At 37.7% G+C, this 20,807-nt stretch overlaps 3 protein-coding genes and 3 pseudogenes across 20 annotated transcripts; 2 read left to right on the top strand and 4 right to left on the bottom strand.

Annotated features, from left to right (window-relative positions):
- Positions 1 to 501: 501 nt before the first annotated feature.
- LOC147935245 (uncharacterized) lies at positions 502 to 1,995 on the bottom strand. Its single transcript, XM_087472917.1, has one exon. The coding sequence runs from the start codon at positions 1,993 to 1,995 to the stop codon at positions 571 to 573; it is 1,425 nt and encodes a 474-aa protein (XP_087329043.1). The 3' UTR covers positions 502 to 570.
- Positions 1,996 to 2,604: 609 nt separating this feature from the next.
- Positions 2,605 to 3,657, bottom strand: LOC104728791 (putative B3 domain-containing protein At5g35780 pseudogene; annotated as a pseudogene).
- A 1,327-nt stretch (positions 3,658 to 4,984) lies between these two features.
- On the top strand, positions 4,985 to 5,835 carry LOC147935246 (heat shock 70 kDa protein 7, chloroplastic pseudogene; annotated as a pseudogene). Its single transcript, XR_015571398.1, has 2 exons — positions 4,985 to 5,305; positions 5,413 to 5,835. The product of XR_015571398.1 is annotated as a heat shock 70 kDa protein 7, chloroplastic pseudogene (transcript).
- A 764-nt stretch (positions 5,836 to 6,599) lies between these two features.
- On the top strand, positions 6,600 to 8,544 carry LOC104725637 (DEAD-box ATP-dependent RNA helicase 35 pseudogene; annotated as a pseudogene). The gene has a single exon (XR_015572999.1). The product of XR_015572999.1 is annotated as a DEAD-box ATP-dependent RNA helicase 35 pseudogene (transcript).
- Positions 8,545 to 8,608: 64 nt separating this feature from the next.
- LOC104725638 (ceramide kinase) lies at positions 8,609 to 12,869 on the bottom strand. 15 transcript variants are annotated; one of them, XR_015572985.1, is made up of 13 exons: positions 12,394 to 12,869; positions 12,149 to 12,319; positions 11,893 to 12,060; positions 11,722 to 11,814; positions 11,149 to 11,241; positions 10,665 to 10,875; positions 10,551 to 10,574; positions 10,343 to 10,430; positions 9,988 to 10,137; positions 9,682 to 9,783; positions 9,181 to 9,532; positions 9,036 to 9,102; positions 8,609 to 8,962 (listed from the first exon to the last, which is right to left on the bottom strand). XR_015572985.1 is itself a non-coding variant. In XM_010444309.3 (13 exons), the coding sequence occupies exons 1-13, from the start codon at positions 12,565 to 12,567 to the stop codon at positions 8,825 to 8,827; spliced, it is 1,845 nt and encodes a 614-aa protein (XP_010442611.1). In that variant the 5' UTR covers positions 12,568 to 12,869; the 3' UTR covers positions 8,609 to 8,824. The 15 variants fall into 15 exon arrangements, 1 of the variants encoding a protein (XP_010442611.1); XR_015572987.1 differs by having other exon boundaries at positions 9,682 to 9,788; XR_015572986.1 differs by having other exon boundaries at positions 9,181 to 9,546; positions 9,682 to 9,788.
- A 1,018-nt stretch (positions 12,870 to 13,887) lies between these two features.
- LOC104725639 (splicing factor-like protein 1) lies at positions 13,888 to 17,490 on the bottom strand. 2 transcript variants are annotated; one of them, XM_010444310.3, is made up of 2 exons: positions 14,922 to 17,490; positions 13,888 to 14,263 (listed from the first exon to the last, which is right to left on the bottom strand). In XM_010444310.3, exon 1 carries the CDS (start codon positions 17,376 to 17,378, stop codon positions 14,958 to 14,960), a length of 2,421 nt encoding a protein of 806 aa, XP_010442612.1. In that variant the 5' UTR covers positions 17,379 to 17,490; the 3' UTR covers positions 13,888 to 14,263; positions 14,922 to 14,957. The 2 variants fall into 2 exon arrangements, with proteins under 2 accessions (XP_010442612.1, XP_087332297.1); XM_087476171.1 differs by having other exon boundaries at positions 13,888 to 14,158; positions 14,922 to 17,484.
- Between the last annotated feature and the right edge of the window lie 3,317 nt (positions 17,491 to 20,807).

Genomic DNA, 20,807 nt, shown 5'->3' on the forward strand with positions numbered 1-20,807 from the left:
ACTACACCTGAAAGTACAAAGACTGCTATGTGAACTTGTGAAGTCCAATATCTGATTTAGAAAATGTTGCCAAGCTTTCTTGAGAATAAGAGCTATCCAAATAATCAATTTTCCATCTCACAGGTTTCGACTTTGAGATTTAAATTTCTTATTATGCTTTTAATGAAATTGAAACTTGGAAGTCATGATCTTATTGTTTTTGCTCTGTATATTGTGTCAGCATTTTGGAGGATTGGATCATTTCCATCACAAATGTATTTAACAGTGTGATATGAGCCGACTTTGATCTAGTGATTGGAACTAGAACAAGAGATTTAAGAGCTAACTTCCCTTTAACCCAACTCTCTCCTTGAGAATTAGGTTAATTGTTGGAAGCTTGAAATTCTCATTAGCATAAGAGGGTTCTTATATAGAACCTTACACCGATCTATCTCTCTATTAAAAGTAAATTATATAAACCTTAAATCTAATTAAAAAGGATTAATACCATAATTCTAATAATCATATCAAAACCTAATAATCATATCATTACTCCCCTCTTCCACTTGAAGCTTGTCCTCAAGCTTCAGCTCATGGCATGTCCTCCTCTTCAATTGGTTCATCGTCTTGATTAGCACCATCATTAACTACCGTGATCTGAAAAAGGACTGGTTTGCAAACATGCCCTCGGGTGAAGAATTCATCACAGTTGAAGCAAAGACCTTTTGCTCGTCGCTCTACCATTTCTGTGGTGGTCAATTTCTTCAAAAAAAGTTGTTTAGGAGCTTGTTTCTCTTCTGTTTGTTGTGGCAACTGAGCTTCCTTGTCTTTTCCACCTTTGAAGCTCTCAAGATTTCCTGTCCTATGGAACAAGATCGAGTGTTGAGCTGTTGGTGCCAAATGTCCTCCAAACGTCCGTGTCCGCTTGTCATTATCAATCTTGTATTCATTATCTCGGGCATATTCCATTGCTTCAAATATTGTCTCTGGCCTCAAATACTCAACTTCTTTTCTTAAAGAATCAGTTAAACCCACACAGAACTGCCATAACTGTTGATCACCTGATAGCTTCGTTTGCCTTACCAAACATTCCTCAAACTGCTCACAATACTCATCTAGTGTTCCTGTGTGTCGTAGGTTACTTAGCTCACCCATAGGATTTACTGCATCTGCTCTGCCAAATCTACTTCTGCAGATTTTCTTAAACTCTCTCCAACTTAGTCGATGTGTAACTAACCTTCGCAAATTGGTATACCAGTGATGTGTCTTATATGTCAACACAAAGGTTGCTTGACGCACTTTCGCATCATCGTTGTATACTCCTTGATCCTCAAAGTAGTCTTCACACTTCTGCAGCCACTCAACAGCATTCGTTGACCCATCATATCCTGGAAATTCCATCTTAGATGGTGGAACTATGATTCTCTCAGCCTCCCTTCCTCCACTCTCTCTTCCTTTAACTACACTTTTCCAAACAGCCCCTTTGTGTTCCCTAAAGTTCCCCGTCATGCGAGTGGATCGCTCCTCTTGTGGAAGTTCCCCAATGGCCCTCACCGACCATTCTCCACCTCCATCTTGCAGTCGGTGTCCCTGTTCTCTTCCCATAGAGCATTGTACCCAAGGTCCAGTGGAGGAAGTGCCTTTACCCTCTCCTTCGTTGGTGTTGATATTTTTCCCTGCTTTAGAAACCGATGCTGTGTCTTTTTCAACCTCCTCTGCTTCCACTCCCACCACCGAGGCCAAGAAACGAATTTTACCCAAGACCTCTTGCTTATCGATTTTCATAGCTTCCCTGATCTGGGTTTGCTCTTCTCGAACCTCTTCTATTCTTGACTTATTCTGCTGTTGCTCCTCCTGTTGGTCCGCTCTTATGGACTCAAGAGCAGCTTGATGTGAGTTTGAAGTCTGCCGGAGTTCACCCACGTCAGCTTGCATATGTCTGAACGATCTATTCAAGTCCTCGAGCATCTTCATAACTTGCTCAAACTGTGATGTGGTCATCGCTCCTTCTCCCATTGAACCGGCTTGCTCTGATACCAAGATAATATGAGCCGACTTTGATCTAGTGATTGGAGCCGTGATTGGAACTAGAACAAGAGATTTAAGAGCTAACTTCCCTTTAACCTAACTCTCTCCTTGAGAATTAGGTTAATTGTTGGAATCTTGAAATTCTCATTAGCATAAGAGGGTTCTTATATAGAACTTTACACCAACCTATCTCTCTATTAAAAGTAAATTATATAAACCTTAAATCTAATTAAAAAAGAATAATACCATAATTCTAATAATCATATCAAAACCTAATAATCATATCACAGTGCAGTAATAACTAAAGTAGACAAAACAAGAAACCATATTTATGACAAAATGTTCAATTCAAAAGAGAGAAAAGGTCTGAAACAACACAAGGGATAGACAAGTTACTACTAATAATAGAAGAGAGGAACAAAACCATAATAAAACCCCCTTTAATGTAGCTAGCTAATTAACACTTCCTAGAAGTTATTACTAGACCATAACCCCAAGTTCAACGGCTGTGCAGAAGAAATAAACTAGATCAATCAAGTTACATCGTTTCAAGAGAGACAAATCAAACATTATCAGACACCAAATTAAGAAAGAAGCTTAGTATGTCTCAAGAGCAAAGCAGAGTACTCCACGGCACCTGAAAGTCCAAAGACTGATCTTGTCCTTGGCGTTTAAGTTGTTACCCTTGACGACATCGTTCCAGCCCCAGTTCAAAGCGTAATTCAAGGTTCCATGTCCAGTTTCCTTCTCCATGGGCCATAGCTTGAAACGCAAACCCCACTTTTCACATCTTTGGTTCACAAGAATCGTTCCCACACCGATAGTCTCATCTATGGCTCGAGACTCCCCTGGCGTCAAGAATTCGTCTCTGATTAGCTGCTGGAATGGCATTAAGAGACGGCTCTGGGCTGATTTGACATCAGTCGGTGTTAGACACCTCTCAAAGATCAGCAAAGGGTTTGCGGCATCAGCTCTCATTCTTCTCATCACCTGAAATATCCACTCTGGTGCATCTGTATCCGTCCTCTTTGTGAAAGAAGCAACCTTTGCTTTCTTGAATTTACCGCCCTTCCTCTGTTGCACGGCACGCCTCTTGCGACTTGTTGTTGTGTTCTCCTTTAGGCATGGTTCGTAACTAGGGTCGTTCGTCTCTGTATTCTCAGACTTAGCCGTGTTGTAACCGAGGAGTAACGAAGGGTAATTATAACAACGAAGGTTCAGGAACGATGAAGACGACCCATTATTAAGATCATCCAAGTTTCGTCGTACCAATCTCTTCATGTTCTTCTCAAAGAGTCTCGTCGTCTCTCGGAGGTAGTCGTAATCTTCACAGACAATCTTAGATTTCCCCTTCTTTGCACGAAGAAGCTCTGCATCTAAAAAACTAGGGTTTTGTGTGTTTTTCTTCTCATGATCATCGAGCGATGAAGAAGAAAACATCATAGAAGTCCCATCATTAGGGTTTTGTTGTGTGTATCTTCTAATCACCAAAGACGATCTTTTCTTCCTCGGGAAAAGATGGAAGAAACTCTTGTCGCTATCTTCTTCTCCACGACGACGACGTTGTTCTTCTTCCTGAACCATAAGCGCAGTATCCACAAGTAAAAACAAATTCGACCACATATCCTCCGTGAGATGATTCATACTCATGGTGATCGAATTGAAAGAATCTCAAAAAGTTGTGAGAGTGAAAGACGTGATCAGGAAGAATGAAATTGTTATTGAGAAGATCGGAGAGAAACTGAAGAGAAAAAAGTGCCGTCTCTTGCCTTATATACTTACATAAGGGTTAGGGTATTTTGTTTTTTCCATTCTTGTGTTTGAGTTTAGTGGTTTAATTATTGTGATTAGTAACTAATTATAGCCGTTGTGGTCATGTTGATTAGGGGTAATGATGTAATTACGATTTAGTTCCTATTTGGTATTTCCTTTTTCCGAGAATTAGAAGAGAAGTAGTGAAAAAAACTAGGAAGTTTCTTTGGAGCTTCGTTTTTGTTGTTGTTGTTGTTGTTGTTGTGTATTTAATTTTATTAATAAAAAGTCTTTTGGCATTTACGTTCAACTTCAAACAACTTCTCAGTGTTTTTTTACTCCTGAACTGGCCTGATCGCGCTTGGAGCCTTGCAATTACAAAGCAGGTTTGTCTTTGTCTAACGACGTTACTTCACTTTTTACGTCATGTGTGAAATTGTTAACTGAATGAGCTATCTTTTGAATCTGTGAAGGCATTTTGATTTGTTGATGCTATTGCTGAGTTGGATACTACTGATCATACGATTCAAGGAAGTGAGAAGAGTGAAACAGGGGCAAATGCTGAGGGGTGGGGTGGTACAAGTGAATGAGTCAACAAAAGAGGAGTGAAGACTTTGAGTAGACCAGAGGCTTTGCTGTCACGGATTCTGTGAAGGAGACGCTATGAGTACTCTAAACCTTTAACAATGGTGGTGCGTCGTGAGCTCGGTCCGATGAGGTGTTTGTTGAGGTTTCCAAGTTTCATTAGGTCGATTGCAACAATTGGAGTTGATTTTGCTTCGATTCAATCCGATGGTAAGCTGGACTTTAATGCCTACCCGGCGTTCGACAAAATGCTTCTGGGAGAAGAAGGAAGCAACAACATAAGCAGAGAAACCGCCTTAAGGCATGGGTGCCATTTAAGTTGGAAACAATGTCATGAGACGGAGTGGCTGCGATTATAAGACAAATCACTATCTGAAACTCATCATTGAGTTCTTTCCCTGTCAGTTTCCTTACGAGTTCTTGAACAGTTGGTGGAATACGTGCGTGTGGATCCACCAACAAGAATCACCTCATTTTGACATCAGGTGCTGCAGTTCAAGTGTGTTCTGTTCTTGTTGACATCTAATCTTCACGTTTTGTAATAAGAAATTTTACATTGTACTTTGATGAGCTATATCACTAAAAATGCTATTTGGCCTCTGATTTCAGGCTGGTGTTCTATCTGGAGACGTGAGTGACATCGTTCTCATTTTTGGTGGAGTCATGACCAAGATCATTTTAAGAAACACCACACTTCCAACTTCTAAATCACAAGTCTTTTCAACTGCTGCAGATGGACAGACAAGCGTTGAGATTAATGTGTTTCAGGGTGAGAGAGAGTTCGTAAGAGATAACAAGTCTATTGGTATCCCGCCTGCACCACGTGGAGTTCCACAAATCGAGGTCAATTTTGATACTGATGCCAATGGAATTCTATCTATCTGTCAATGCTTGCGACAAAGGCACAGGAAAGAAGCAGGACATCACCATTACTGGTGCTAGTACCTTGCCAAAGGATGAGGTGTGTATAAAAAAATTATATAAAAGTTACTTCACTTTTTTGGAGTTGTAGTGTTTTTTCCTATTCATGTTTAAATGATTCATATTGGTTGTGGGGTGTTGTTGCAGGTATACACAATGGTGCAAGAAGCAGAGAGGTTTGCCAAGGAAGACAAAGAAAAGAGAGATGCGATTGACACAAAGAATCAGGCTGATTCCATCGTGTAGAACCAAGAAGTGATGCAGATTGGCCAGTCTCTGTACGACCAACCCCAATCAGGTTCTCCTCCTGGAGTTGAAGCGTCCTCGGCATCTGACTCATCATCTTCAACCAAAGGTGGAGACAATGGTGATGATGTGATCGACGCTGACTTCACTGACAGCAAATATATACAATTCGGATTCATACAAAAATTATTCTTGGGGTTTGTCCATGATCGCTTTTGTAGGAAGGATAATTTGATTTGTGGGCAGCAAATGAATGGTAAGAGACAAATTTTGTCTTTTAAACACATAAGTGAAGCAATATTGTGGAGCACAAATTGTCCATAGAAGCAGTGTTGTTTTACAAAACATGTACCAAATAAATCAAACCTCTCTCTGACTTTCACAGAGTAGTTTAGACGTTCCTCTGCAGTATATCATGCAGGCGCAGGTTAGATACCTACAGAGTTAAACTGTACAACAAAACACAAGACCAAATAATTTATATACACAAACGGTTGCAGTGTTATGCAGATCTGTACACATCAGAGGCGGAGTCCGTGGTTCTTAGGAACGCTGCATGCTCTGCCCCAGTATCTGCGCTCTTCATTGCATCCACACCTGCCATTACCACCACCTGAGTAATGCGCGGTTGTGTATAATTGGTTAAAACCGTGACCCGGTTAAGGAGCTCGGAATAAATAATGAGATCATCATAGGGTAAAACTGGAACGTAACATCTTGATTTTGTTTTGGATACTATGTAATGTAAAAAATGTTTGCCATGTTCGTTTTTTTTTTCTTTGGTAACATTGCCATGTTCACTATTATACTTTTCTAATTTCCACTCTCATTTAGTTTTTTTTTTTTCACTTAATTATATGATTAATAGATCAAGTATATATAAAAAAAGGTTGACATGAATAGTTTACACAAAAGAAGAAAATATGGAAACTTAATGTTAGCGACAAAAAAAGAATTGGAAACTTAATATTTTTTTTTCCTTTTTGGTGAATATGGAAACTCATTGACTTATTATATAAGAGGTCCATTAAAAGTTTCAATAACAAAAGATAGTTTTTTTTGGTGTTAAAATATTTGAGGCTCTCTAGTACTCTACCCTAGCTAGGTTTCGATCCTCCTGAGAAGGGAACAAATTCGATTTTGAAATACAAATCATGGAAGACGATCCTAGATACGTCGAGTATGTTTCAGTGGAGCACCGGAGAGCAATGGTAAAGGACAAGTTTCTTCTTCAGCGGAAGCGAAAAGCTTCGGAATTGGAGGAAGAATTAGAAGCTGACAAGGAAAACATCGCCGAAGCTTCTGCTAAACCTAGTTTACTCGTTCAAGCAACTCATCTCAAGCGAGATGTACCCGAGGTTAGTGCTACTGATCGAATCATCTTACAAGAGAGAGAAATGATGGAGCGTTTATCTGATAAGAAGACGCTTATGTCTGTTCGTGAATTAGCCAAAGGTATCACTTATACAGAGCCTCTGTTAACTGGTTGGAAACCTCCTTTAGATATTAGAACCATGTCTAGTAAACGGAGAGACTTGCTTAGGAAGCAATGGCATATTATTGTTAATGGTGATGATGTTCCTCCCCCTATCAAGGACTTTAAAGATATGAAGTTTCCTAAACCTGTTCTCGATACTCTCATGAAGAAAGGGATAGTGCAGCCTACTCCAATTCAAGTTCAAGGTCTTCCTGTGATTTTGGCTGGGAGAGATATGATTGGGATTGCCTTCAGGAAAGACTTTGGTTTTCGTACTTCCTTTGATCATGATTGCTCTCCAAGAAGAGAAGATGATGCCTCTTGCTCCTGGAGAAGGTCCCATTGGTCTTATTATTTGCCCTTCTAGAGAGCTTGCTACTCAGACTTATGAAGTGATTCAGCAGTTTGTGGCTCCTTTAGTCGAGGCTGGATACCCGGAGTTGAGGTCGGTGCTATGTATTGGAGGAGTTGATATGAGATCTCAGTTGGAAGTTGTGAAGAGAGGTGTTCACATCGTTGTTGCAACCCCTGGGAGGCTAAAGGATATGCTCGCCAAGAAAAAGATGAGTTTAGATGCTTGCAGGTACTTGACACTAGATGAGGCAGATAGGTTGGTTGATTTGGGTTTCGAAGATGATATAAGAGAAGTCTTTGACCACTTTAAGTCTTAACGTCAAACGCTTTTGTTTTCTGCCACCATGCCAACAAAGATTCAAATCTTTGCTAGAAGTGCTCTTGTGAAACCTGTGACTGTTAACGTAGGAAGAGCTGGAGCTGCGAATCTTGATGTGATCCAGGAGTTTGAATACGTCAAACAAGAAGCAAAGGTTGTTTACCTCCTCGAGTGTCTACAGAAGACCACTCCGCCGGTTTTAATATTCTGTGAGAACAAATCTGATGTTGATGGTATTCACGAGTACTTGTTACTGAAAGGAGTAGAAGCAGTGGCCATCCATGGAGGAAAAGATCAAGAAGATAGAGAGTATGCAATCTCTTCGTTTAAATCTGGGAGAAAAGATGTCTTGGTTGCGACTGATGTTGCTTCAAAGGGTCTAGATTTCCCTGACATACAGCATGTTATAAACTATGACATGCCAGCAGAGATTGAGAACTATGTGCATAGGATAGGACGAACAGGTCGGTGTGGTAAGACGGGGATAGCAACTACGTTTATAAACAAGAACCAAAGCGACACCACGCTGCTTGATTTGAAACACTTGCTGCAAGAAGCTAAGCAGAGGATTCCGCCTGTCCTTGCTGAGCTGAATGATCCAATGGAAGAAGCAGAGACCATTGCTAATGCAAGTGGTGTCAAGGGTTGTGCGTATTGTGGTGGTCTTGGACATCGTATTAGAGACTGTCCAAAACTTGAGAACCAGAAGAGTGTGGCCATATCTAATTCAAGGAAAGACTATTTTGGCTCTGGTGGCTACAGAGGAGAAATATAAATCTTGTTTTGATCCCTTTGCAAGTTATCTCATCTTAGTTGTTACCGAACTGTGATGTTTTTGTTCCATCTTGTCCTTGTACATTTTTTAAATTGTCTGATAGGCAACTCTGATGATTTTTGCCACTGTATTTTTGATATCTGTCGATCTATAACTTGAAGTATTACAAAAATTTGCTAAGTGCAATTTTCCTATTTTGATGCAGCTAACTAAATAAAATTATCATGTAGCTATCACGTTACATTACATCTTGGTTTTTTTTGGATACTATAAAATGTTTGCCATATTCACTATACTTTTCTAGTTTCCAATCTCATATAGCTTTTTTTCACTTGGGTTACTAAAAACACAAGGCTCCATATAAAACCCCACATTTACATGCATGTTGTTATATCTCTGGACCAGACGCGAACAGAGGTATAAGGCCACGCAAGACTTGAGCTGATAAATGGTGAGCCTCAAAGATCTCTCCGTCCAAATTCCACACACTCTCTTCCCCAAGTGATGTAAACGTGAAAGCTCGCGTCTGCATTACCAAATACATTTTGATCATGACCCAATAAGTTATAAAGATTTGAAAAGGAAAACATTTTACAAACCTTATGGTATTCCACAAACTCGAAGTTTAAAGGTTCTCCACCTCTTTTCGCAAGCTCGGTGAGGTGCCTGTAACCCATTAGAATCGCTGATTTAAATAAGCCTTACTCATTAAATGAATGACAATAGGAAAAAATTAGATATTACCTTAAGTATTTGGGACGAGAACAATCTTTTATGAGTATGAGATGAAGGAAACCGTCAGAGAGGTGTGCATCCACGACAAGACCATCAGGTGCTCTTTCATTTCGGTTTGACATCACTGCAGCACCTACACTCAGAAACCTCCCTTTTGTTCTACACCACCTTGTATTTTCTGGATACGAGATAGGTGTTGTGCGTATAATATTTCCATCCTCAGCCTTATCGTTACAAATGCTGCATTTTGCACGACATAGTATTTTCTCTGATCTTGTGGTACTTCGAAATGGCCACGTCTTACTCCGCGTGTGTGGGGAAGCTTTACCATTTTCTGATTCGGCTTCTTCAAACATCACCTCTGCCTCATATGATCTTCATTAACATATAAACCAACAACTCAAACAATAATGCTACTACGCTTGTAATAAAACTAACATAGATCATTTATCAGAAATTCCACCAATGTGTATCACATTCCTTGGCAGTGTAAATTGGTTAGGAATGTACCTGTGCTTCAAGAATATCTTAGTTCCAACATAATCATAGCGTTTGGGACCCATCCACCGATATTTTTCACTTTCTGAAATGACATCGCCATAAAACCCGTATCTGAACTAATCAATTGTACAAAAACTCTGTTAGAGATCGAAGCAATCAATTTTCATATCATAGGTTCTAGGATGCCACTAACAATTAGAAGATAAGGTTTGGGGCTAGCAAGTGAAGGATGACAACTAGAGCTTTTATAACTTGACAGAGTCTGCCATTCCTTACTACCGGAAAAACATCTCACTAAAAAAGTTTGGTCATTACCCAGCAAATGAGGCTGCATAACGAATAAAAGGTTCAATCGTCGAGGTTGGTGCCGTTTTCCACCGCACAACCTGCATTGCATCTAGAAAGATCTTTCTACCTAGAATGATATGCAGCGCAGATGTGACAGGATCACGAGCTCCTGTGGTGCTGTAACACGAAAGCATACACAGTAGTGGCTTTCAAAGGCTATTTTACATTCTAGAGTTACTGAGATATACCAAATCTTTCAAAATTTGTAAGGAGTAGAAAAAGAGAACCAGACAGTAGACACTGAAAATGCATATGCAGTTGCATGATAATCTTTAATAGCGGAAGGATGACTATGAATATTATGGTGATAAAAAAAACATACCATATCACTATAGCATCAGTTGAACCTGCCGGGATGAGGCCGAATCTTGGCCTTCCACCATTGAAGGGATAATTAGGATCTTCAATATCTGCGAAATTGCCAATAAAAAAATAACAAGATAAAGTGATTTAATAAGACAGGGCGAAAACCAAACAACCAGAAGCAGGCAATGTAATTGGAGGTTTTGTAGAGAACTAAATCCACTGACCTTCACATGAGCCATTGACTGTCCCTGTAGGTAAACAATAACACCCAGAGATTACAACTTGTTAATAGTCAGAGCGCTTCAACAAAGATTAGATAAAGGTGATCATTTACATACTGAAGTTCATGACCTCTTGAACTGATACAGGAAGAAGAGGATATTGTTCCTTTTTTTCAGTCTCATGAACTGCATCTCCTTGTTCTGGAACTGAGGAGCTACCGCTACTTCGAACAGAATTGAAAATCTCTGAAGGACTTGGAGGGAGAGGGACTTTAAGTCTCGGTAAAAGATATCCATTAAGGATTTCATTGAAGAAACCATCCCCACCCTGAACATAGGTCGTTTTTCAAGATATAACAACAATCATATCATGAAAAGCAGATTTATGAGCTATGAGGAAGAAAATGTGTCAACATACAGGAGTGGAGAACCTTCATCAAGTTTCATTAACCATATTTTACTCATAAAAGTGTTATAAACTGAAGGTTATTTCACATCACAAACATATTTCACAAATGCACTGCGCGAATAAATCACTAAAATCATTGTCAAAAGAAGTACTTTGAGTCAATGAACCATAAAAAAGAGGTATACAACTTACAACAGCTATGATGCCATCATACGAATGGAGCTCTTTATTCTGGATAGATGTCATTACATCAAATGCATGTCCTGCTCGTTCTGTTACAATCACCTGATTTAAATGGTAGGTAAGTAAAGAATATCGAACCAAGGACCATACATGCAAAACATTCATGTGCATTTATTCTCTATGTGCGCGAGCTATAGTATCACAAGAAAGTATACATACAATGAATGTAGAAACGGAGAGTCACATTTGGCCAGCAAACAGCCTAAAAACATCTTGAATGGCAGATATTGTGGAAAAGTCATGCTGCTATATCTACTACAACAATATATATATATATATATATATATATATAGCACTTGTTCACTGAAAATATAGAGTATGACTAGAGAATAATGAACCAACAACTACTTACATTATAAACAACATTTTCCCCTAAATGCTCTACTATAGCACAAAATCTAATCAGTTACTCGAAAGAATCAACGTCCGTGTGCCTTTTGCCAACAAAGAATAACCTATAACAACTTTCACAATAACAGTTAATAAACGACCATTCTGCTAGTGATGAAATGAAAAGCAGACCTTGGTATTAACTTTAGCGCGGATGAAGATCTTGGAAACAGTTTCCCAGACCTTAGAGCCATTTCCTTTGCCACTTTTGGGATGTACGAATACCTAAATAAGTGGTAAAAGCAATCCTGTCAAAAGCATTGATCAACAAAAGTGCTACAGCCTAACAACAATAAGACTTACCAAAAGATTTCTTGGTCTATCGACTTCCTTGATCAAAGAGTAATTCAACTGATCCATCCAACTCTGACACGTCTGCAAATCCATATGACCAAAAGTGAACTCGGCAAGTTTCCAAAGACAAGGCTCCTTGGCTGAACTTTGAAATCCGTGCACAGTGAACCTATACATCTACATCAAAGCAGAGAGAGAGACTCATTACACCAGTAATCTCCTCCAGAAGTAAAACAACAAACAAAATAGGGAAAAAAGAAGAAACCTCTTGAGAAACTAACAAGCGTTCCCGGAAACAATCTTTGGCATGTCTAAGACCTGACTTTGGACTATGCAACAAGCCATAGTTTAAAAACTCAACAGCATAAATATCAGAGAATTTGATCGCAGTTTTGCAATCCTGAGAATTTCCAATTCCTAAACAAGTCGTTCCCTCCTGTCAACCATAGAAGAAACTGGCTTCAAAAATCAAGTCAACGAACACACAGTCATATATCTGAGGAAACTTACACAATCTGAAGCATCCAAACATCTCCAGGACAAACCATCATGATTCCTAGAGAGCAACACTTCGCCAACGTGATCCAAGAAAAAACAACCGCTTAATAATCCACCGTCGCGATCTACGTTACCGCCGGAATCACGAAAACTAGAATCATCATCTTCATGATGAGCTTCCTCCATTTCGAAAATCGCTTACAAGATTAGCAAACTCCAAATATTTTCGATTTATTAATTTATTATTTTGGGTAGTAAAGAAAGGGATGACGTCAATAATATTAACGGGAAACCAAACGGCGGAGCGAAGACGGAAGAGATTGGCACCAGCCGTGCCACCAATCAGATCTGCTATAGGAAAGTATCGCGTAATTGCATAGCTAGGCCCGGCCAAAGACTGGGTTTTTGCATATTAGTCCAACTCTATATTTTTGTTAACAAGAAAAGTAATCAAAAATGAACCTTTACAGTTTACAAGTCCAATACTCATCCCAAGCTAATGTATCTTCCTATCATAATATATTTTTAATTGAATTTTTTTTTTTTTTAACCAAAACGATTATTTAAGAAAAGTACAATTTCTCGAACTATCATTGATTCGTTGGAAAACTAATTCTTCTAATAACTGAGAAAGCCTTCAAATTCTCTCACACTTAGCTTCGGTGACTTAGCTTATCATTATTGTGGGATGTTATCATAAGAGTATTGATTTTTGTTTATCATATATGATATACCTGTCGTTGTACTGATTACTGCTAAAATAAAACACAAATGATATTCATGTTGTTTTATTTTATGTTTTCTACATTAATCCATATATACACGAACTCCGTTGAATTAAACTGTGAACAAGTTATTCGATCTCAGTTGAATTGAGCGATAAGAATCTTGTTAGCTCAGACAAGGGCTCCCCCGATTGCCAAAATGTCAACCTCCTTGAATACGATCCATGCCAACATCCCTAGTTATAATACATCACACCACTTACCAAAATAGTTAATGTAAGTAAACACTTAGCATAATGAGGCCCTGGAAGATGCAGCTTCTTTCTTCATGCACACATAATCAATATATGCAACAATCATGAGACAGTTGATTTATATAAGATGCTTCTGACTCCTTAACAAATTTAAATTCTTCAACCAACACATGCTGACTCTTAACATGCAGACATTGAAACACATATACTCATTAACACAGATATAGATAGAGATAATAAGGCCTGAGGACAAGAACAATGTTATTTAAAGTTAATCTGGATCACTAGCCAGAAATCACACCTGCCATATGGAAGCTTGAGAGATATTATATATCATAAAGATTGAATTAAGGTGAGAACAACGATGTTATCAAGTATCGGCATCAGTAAGTCCAATGTAAATTCAACATACCCTGTTGCCTTCAGGTTCCTGCGAGAAATGATGAGTTCCCTATGCACACAAGAGGCAAGACAAACAAAAGAGATAACCTCAAGAGCAAGAGGATTATATCTTGCATCAGTAAGGATAATAGATATATCTTTAGCACTACATTACCACCAAAAGTTTTTAGTGCCAAATGGAAACAGTACAAGAAGATATTGTGAGTAAAAGAGAACTGAAGACAGACTTAACACACTGATCAACGGTAAATATGAGTATAATGAAATGAAACAAGAACCCCAGACATATATAGTCCTACAAAAGAGCAGCAATTATTATCAGTAACATAAAATAAAAATCTTATGGCCTTTCTGGAAACCGCAATTGTCTGAACTGGGAGCTTCCAGCCTGAATCTCTGCATATTTTACAACAGCATAGCAAGGGTTAAGAGGTGAGTCCCAAACTTCCAACAAGAAAGATGTAAGAAATCAGGGTACAAGAGCTCCAAGAAACATCACACCTGACAAAATTAACAATATCAACAAAACAAAGATTCGTGTTAATGAGCCATATACAATAAGAGAGACAAACTTTTGGAATCTAAGTTAGTCGCAGTTTAGATCTTGTCAAATGAAAAAAAAAAAAAAATAAAACTGAAACATTAAAACAAATGTTTCCATATGGGACAGAAAACACATTATGAGTTGCTGATTAAACATAGAGCAAACAGGGTAGACTGAAATAATTCGAACATCCAACCCCCCAATTCTATGTTTCAGAATCGAGTACCAGGACAGATGCTCCTTTAGCTGTGGGAATACTCACAAACACATCAGTGACCGGCTTATGAGTAACAGCAATTAGTTATCATGTGATAAAACTAGGAAAAGAGATATAACATAAGCAGGACGGCTTTCAAGAACTAAATAATGGACAAAAAGGCAATCACTACATGTTGTTGCAAGACTTGGTTCATCTGCAACCGAAAGTCTAAAAATGATACTGATAATTAACAATTTTGAAAACGTTGCAAAAGTTGAGGAAGAAAAGGTTTTATCATATGTTGAAAGCCATTTGATTCTTTTTTTAGTTCGCCAAAGCCATTTAATTCAATTCCCAATTTAAATTTCAAAACCTTTGGGGAGAACAAAGAATAACATCAGTTGAGGACATCTTACCTCTCCACTACGGAGTGTCTCCTCAGAACACACGCCCTACTTCATTTCAGCCATGAACTTCTCATACTCGGAATCTCCAACACTGGATGGAGTCTCTGCAGGTGGCGGTACTGGAGGTTTCGGAGCCCAGGGTGTGTTCTGTGAATAACCAACAGTGGGCGGCATAGGGGGATTAGGTGCCCAAGGTGCATTAACAAGTCCTTGTGTGTGGTCAGGTGTTGAGACAGGCGGATTGTTGGCCCATGGCATGTTACCCATGGTTTGGGAATGATCAGATGAGGCCGGTGCTGGAGGAGGTGGAGGAACAGCATTGTAATAAGACGGATAACTCATATATGGATGCTGTCCAGGCATAGTCGTGACTGAGCTACCATAGACATTTGGTGGTACAGACGAGGTAGCAGCACCACTGTCAGCTTGTACTCCTGGTGGGAAGCTTTGTTGGGGTTCACTAGAAGATGGGTTTTGAGTAGTGCCAGGTGGAGGTGCTTGTGTCACGTGAGGAGGTGGTGGTGGTGGGTATTGCATTCCATAAGGAGACATATGTTGACCATGGACAGGATGGTATGAACCAGGAGGAGGAGGGGGAGGAGCATAAGGAGAATAGGAGGGAACAGGAGGACCCCAAGGAACTGGAGCTGTTGCATAACCTACAGGAGGTGGCATTTGACCACCAGTTGCATACTGTTGAGAAGGATAGGCATTAGGAGGCTGGTTTGGGGGAGGATAACCTTGAGTTGGTGCTTGAGGGGTTGGAGGTCCTGGAGGTGCAGTAGGCGGTGGCGATTTACCAGCAATCCTGACAGCGAGTGTTCGGCCTTCGAACCGATATCCATTCATTGACTGAACAGCAGTATTAGCCATCTGGACATCAGCGTACTTCACAAAACCATAGCCTCTGCTCAGCCCAGTTATACGGTCCTTGATTACCTTTGCCATCACAATTTCACCAAACGATGAAAACAGATTAATCAAACCATCGTCCTCAAGCATCGGAGGTAAAAACCCAATGTACAGATTTGTTTCATCATATTCTTTGGAGGGGGGTTTGGTCGGAGTCGACCCTAAGCCAGGATGCGCACTTGCACCATTCCCTGCATTGTTAGCCCATGGAGGATTACTTCCCGAACTTCCAGGACCAAGAGCCAAGGTAGCACTCTGTTTGAGAGAAGATTCAGGGACAGTTCCTCCTAACTCTGCCAAGAAGTTCTGATATTCATCATCCATTTTCTTCCCAGTAGTACCCTTCACCGGGCAATCAATAGTAGGGTGTCCACCATCACCACAAATCTTGCAAAGAACATCACTCTTAAAGGTATTGGTACGAGACGGACACGCATACTGCCTATGTCCAGGCTCACCACACAGTCTACAGAATTCTTCATCCCTTATTGTCCCATTCAACGTGGCAAGTTCCCTGAGCTGTTGCCTCTTGTGTTCGTTCAGCACCTCATCAACAGGTTGCAGAAGCTTCTCAACCATACCCGCAGCAGCTTCAAGAGCATCCTGAGTATCAGCCTCGACTAAAACATGCAAGTCCTCATTTTCTGAAGGGTCATATTTCATATCCTTCTTTTGCTGATGTCTACCTTCTTTCACAGACCCTTTACCCCGAATTACAATTTTAGCACCTGTCTCCCTCTCCATTCTCTTCTGAGTATTACCCCTGGGGCCAATAATCAGACCAATAAAATTGTAACCAGGAAACTCCTTCATCGGAATGAAAAGCTTCTTCTGGAGCTTAGGAGGCCTATAATCTGCCGGAGGCTTAAAAGCCGGATTCTTCTTGATAATCTGAGCAATAATTTCTTGTCTTTCTCTATTCAACCTCTCCCTTGCTCTATACTCTCTAGTGTTAATCCTGATTCCCATGTTGTCATACACAGGCTCCGGTGAAGGAGACCTCTGTCCTTCCGGTCTATCATCCAAAGGCATACCAGACTGCAACATCCTACTAATCTCAAGCAACCTACTATTCAAAGCCTGAATCTCAGGATCAAACTCAATACCTCCAGTGAAATCCTTCATGAAATCAGGCAACTGAATCTGCGTCTTCGGCTCATCATCTGCCCATCTCGACTTACGCTTCCTAGTCCCAGTACCGGAATCATTACCACCTTCAGCACTAGCGTTATTACTTAACTCAGAAGGCGGAGGATCCCACCGGCTCCGACGCTTCCTCCGGCTTGTAGTCTCCTCCTCACCACCGGACTGATCTTTATCGTTACCACTCAGCGTCTTGCTAACACCGTTCTCCGATATCAAAGGGCGTAAGAGCTCAGGCTTTGCTACTGAGCCGTTAGTGTCTGGATTAGGAGCAGAAGAACCGTTTAGAGCCACGGAATCCGGATTCAAATGATCCGATGCGAGTGGAGCAGTGTCTCCGTTGGAGGGAGGAGGAGGCTGCTCTAGGGTATGCGAATCAGAATTGGAATTGTTTAATTCGGCGGACGCCATAGCGAAACTCAAGAATTAGGGTTTCAGATCTAGGAGAAGGCGGATGCGAGAGATTTTATCGAAGGTTAAGACGAGTACAACGAGATTGACGACGACACAATATTACAAAATTAGTAAATTACATTGAGAATCCTTAAATTGAACAGAGGCGGCTTAACTCTGGTGGGCTAGAGCAGAAATTAGGCCCATAGGAAGCCCAAATAGCCTTTAAGATATAAAGTTTGTTTGATGATTGTTGTGAAATATTAGTATATTAATATATAGAGCTATTCTCAAAGACTCAAACACACCACTAAATGAGTTTTTATTACAAATATACCATCATTAGTTTTGTTTTCTTAAATACAACTAAATTTTATTTTATTCTGATAATCCGATGAAAATAAAACAAGCTCCTTCAAAATTAAATCTTAAAGCCTCAATATAATTAAACCTAAACCCTAAAAACTAAATTCTATATCAAAACTACTAAACAAAATCCTTAAATTATAATTAAAAATTATTTTAAATGTTTGTGTTTTGTGGTATTCTTGGACTACAAATTTATATTCATTTTCAATTCAGCCTCTATGAAAATACATGTCATGAGGTTATATTCATTACCATATTTTTGTGAATATTTGAAAAAAAACGTTTTCTAAAATTATGTTGAATGGTTGTGACACCTATGAACTAAAAGCGAGGATACAAATGCTTAAATTGGGATTTAATAGACTCCAAAATAATTTTTCGTAATTCTCAAGGACTTTCGACTTGATAGCATTACTTAAACCATGTCCATCTTTTTTTCTTTCTAATGTATAGTTTGGTGTGTTATTAACTGAAAGAATACAATGATGTATATATATTTTTTGAAATTTGTATATGTATGTGATGAACATGGTTTAAACAATGAATTAAATTATTTATATAACTGTTTTTTATATATATTTATAAATCTATTTTACTGTGGCAAAATGTTGGTGAAAAGAAAATTAATCAAATAATAGAAAAAAAAGAAGTGGAGAGAATGATCATAATATATGATCTTTGATTTCTCTTCTAATTGGCTCGTTTAAGCTAATCTTTTGTTAAAAAAAAACAAGAAAGGGAAAACATACATATTCCTATAATTTGGAACTATATTGTTGGAAATAAATAAAAAACATAATCATCTTTTATTGTTTCATACTCTCACATTTTTTGTACAGTTGGTAATTGATAACCATCTATTTTTGTTTGAAGATTCAAATTTGAACATATATATTTGTTTGTTGTATTATTTTTGTTTATATTATGCTTATATTTTGTCTATTTTTTTTGTTTTGCTTATATCTTGTCAAACTCTTTTCTATTTTAAAATCTATAAGAACTTAAAACTATTGATAGAATTTTTAAATAATATTAATTAAATACATTAAACAAATTAGTTTTAAGCGTTAAATACCTTACATGATTATGTCAATTTATAACTAATCTTATTTGCTTTCATTTTTTATTTTTTAATGAGTTTGCTTCAATTTAAATAATGAGAAAATCTAAAAATAGCCTGTTTTAATCTGCCAAAAAAAAAGTGTTTTCTTCTGTTCATAATTCACTACTTCCAGGCCATTAAGGCATTAACTGATAAAATTAAAATGGTAAATTTATAAATATGGTAATTACTTTTTTGCTTCACACTAAAAATGAATTAACTATGTTCTTTTTGTTTTTTTTGTGACTATTAAGTATTTTCAGTAGTGATCTTCCTCTGCTTGACGTAAAAATATATTGTACATTATATTGTAGTTTGTGTCTTTTGATCAATTTGATAAAATTTTACTATAAAAATTAGTTTTACATAATAATTAAATATGTCTTTTGATCAAAACCTGATAAAAATTTTAGTTTACAATTAATATGTTAGTCATAATATTTTGTTAATTATTATTGAATGTATCTTAAAATAATTAAATATATTTAATATATATTATTTATAAATATTGTATATTTCACAATATTTATTTTACCCAAAAAAATGGATAGATGGATAACATTTTTCCACAAAGAAAAAAAGAACTAATGATTACTTATCTTATTATATAAAATTCAATGTCAAAATTACTAATTAACAAGATCGTGACACGTGTCAAATATATTGATAAGATGTTGACACCTGTCAAATATAAATATGTTAATTATTTTGATTTTTACTATTTTACTATCCTACTCTGTTAAGACAATCAACGTGATATAAATATGTGTTAGTTAATCTGTACACATAGCCCGGATTTATTATTCATCATTTTATTATATATTCTTCGTAATAGTATTATTCTACGTGATATTGGCCACGTTTCTAGAAACAAAATATGTCAATTATATTTGATTTTTACTATTCTACCTAATATTGGCCACGCTTTCTAGAAACAAAAAAGTTTAAAAAATATTTACCTATCACTATAAGGAAATTGAGCATATATCTTATTATATAAAGATGTCTACTAAGTGTTATCCCATATCAAATCAAAACCTTGAATACACTAGAAAATCATGAACACCAAAGAGACATCGGAAAACCATGCTAGCAAAAGAAAACGGGGTATCGTGAGTGATGATCAGATTGTTATGATGGAAAAGATACTTGCAGATGAACCTCATATAAAGCTGGATTTAACTACACTTCAAATATGGGTAGACAAACTAAATCAATGTGTAAGTACAATATTTATATAATGCTACACATATATCTTCGATTACATCCACCTCTCTAACTATTTTCACATCTATGAATAATAGACATCATATTGTTTTAATTTTTTGTTTTTTTTTTCATTATCTAACATTGATTACCAAAATATAGGGTACACAAATTACAACTTTGCAACTTAAACGATGGTAAGGACTTTTTATTGAATTTGTCTTATACAATTTGTAAACACCTCCATCTAAGAGCTTATTATATTTCGCTTATACAATTTTTGAATACTTCCATCTGATCCAAAAAACTTATCCGCAAGATTTACAACAAAAGATATTTTTCAAAAGTAGCTCGAACTAGCAAGCAGTCAACACCATCGAATTTATGTCTTGATAAGAACCAAGATAATCATGTTATAGACACAAAACGAAGATCTTTAAGAGCAAAAAGGGCAAAAAAATATGGTAAGAATTCAAATTATGTAACCTTACACGTAATTATTAAGGTATAACGTGTATATAGAGGCTTATTTTTAACTTGAGTGTGACAAATCGTGCTTCGTAATTATAGAGGCTTTACGTAATTATTGTTCCAAGATATTTTTCTTTCTATGGATTAAAAAAATTTGTAACTAAGCTAAAAAGTGTATTATTTTTTTTCCAGAAAAGAATTAAGAAAAAGACAATGATTTGGTCATATGTAATTATTGTGAGGTTTTGGTATGGAAATCTGAAAGTCTAAAACAGAGTGGAAAAGTGTTGAAATTCTAG

Source organism: Camelina sativa, chromosome 11 (assembly GCF_030686135.1).
Source record: "Camelina sativa cultivar CO46 ecotype springtype chromosome 11, ASM3068613v1".
In the NCBI taxonomy this organism is placed as follows: domain Eukaryota; kingdom Viridiplantae; phylum Streptophyta; class Magnoliopsida; order Brassicales; family Brassicaceae; genus Camelina; species Camelina sativa.

Excerpts from the sequence above, each read along its gene's own strand:
- LOC147935245 (XM_087472917.1), bottom strand. The coding sequence starts at position 1,995 with ATGGGAGAAGGAGCGATGACCACATCACAGTTTGAGCAAGTTATGAAG.
- LOC104725638 (XM_010444309.3), bottom strand. The coding sequence starts at position 12,567 with ATGGAGGAAGCTCATCATGAAGATGATGATTCTAGTTTTCGTGATTCC. Across the intron at positions 10,431-10,550 it reads AGTCAATGGCTCATGTGAAG|ATATTGAAGATCCTAATTAT; the intron begins GTCAGTGGATTT and ends GCAATTTCGCAG. Across the intron at positions 9,103-9,180 it reads TCTCGTCCCAAATACTTAAG|GCACCTCACCGAGCTTGCGA; the intron begins GTAATATCTAAT and ends AATGGGTTACAG.
- LOC104725639 (XM_010444310.3), bottom strand. The coding sequence starts at position 17,378 with ATGGCGTCCGCCGAATTAAACAATTCCAATTCTGATTCGCATACCCTA.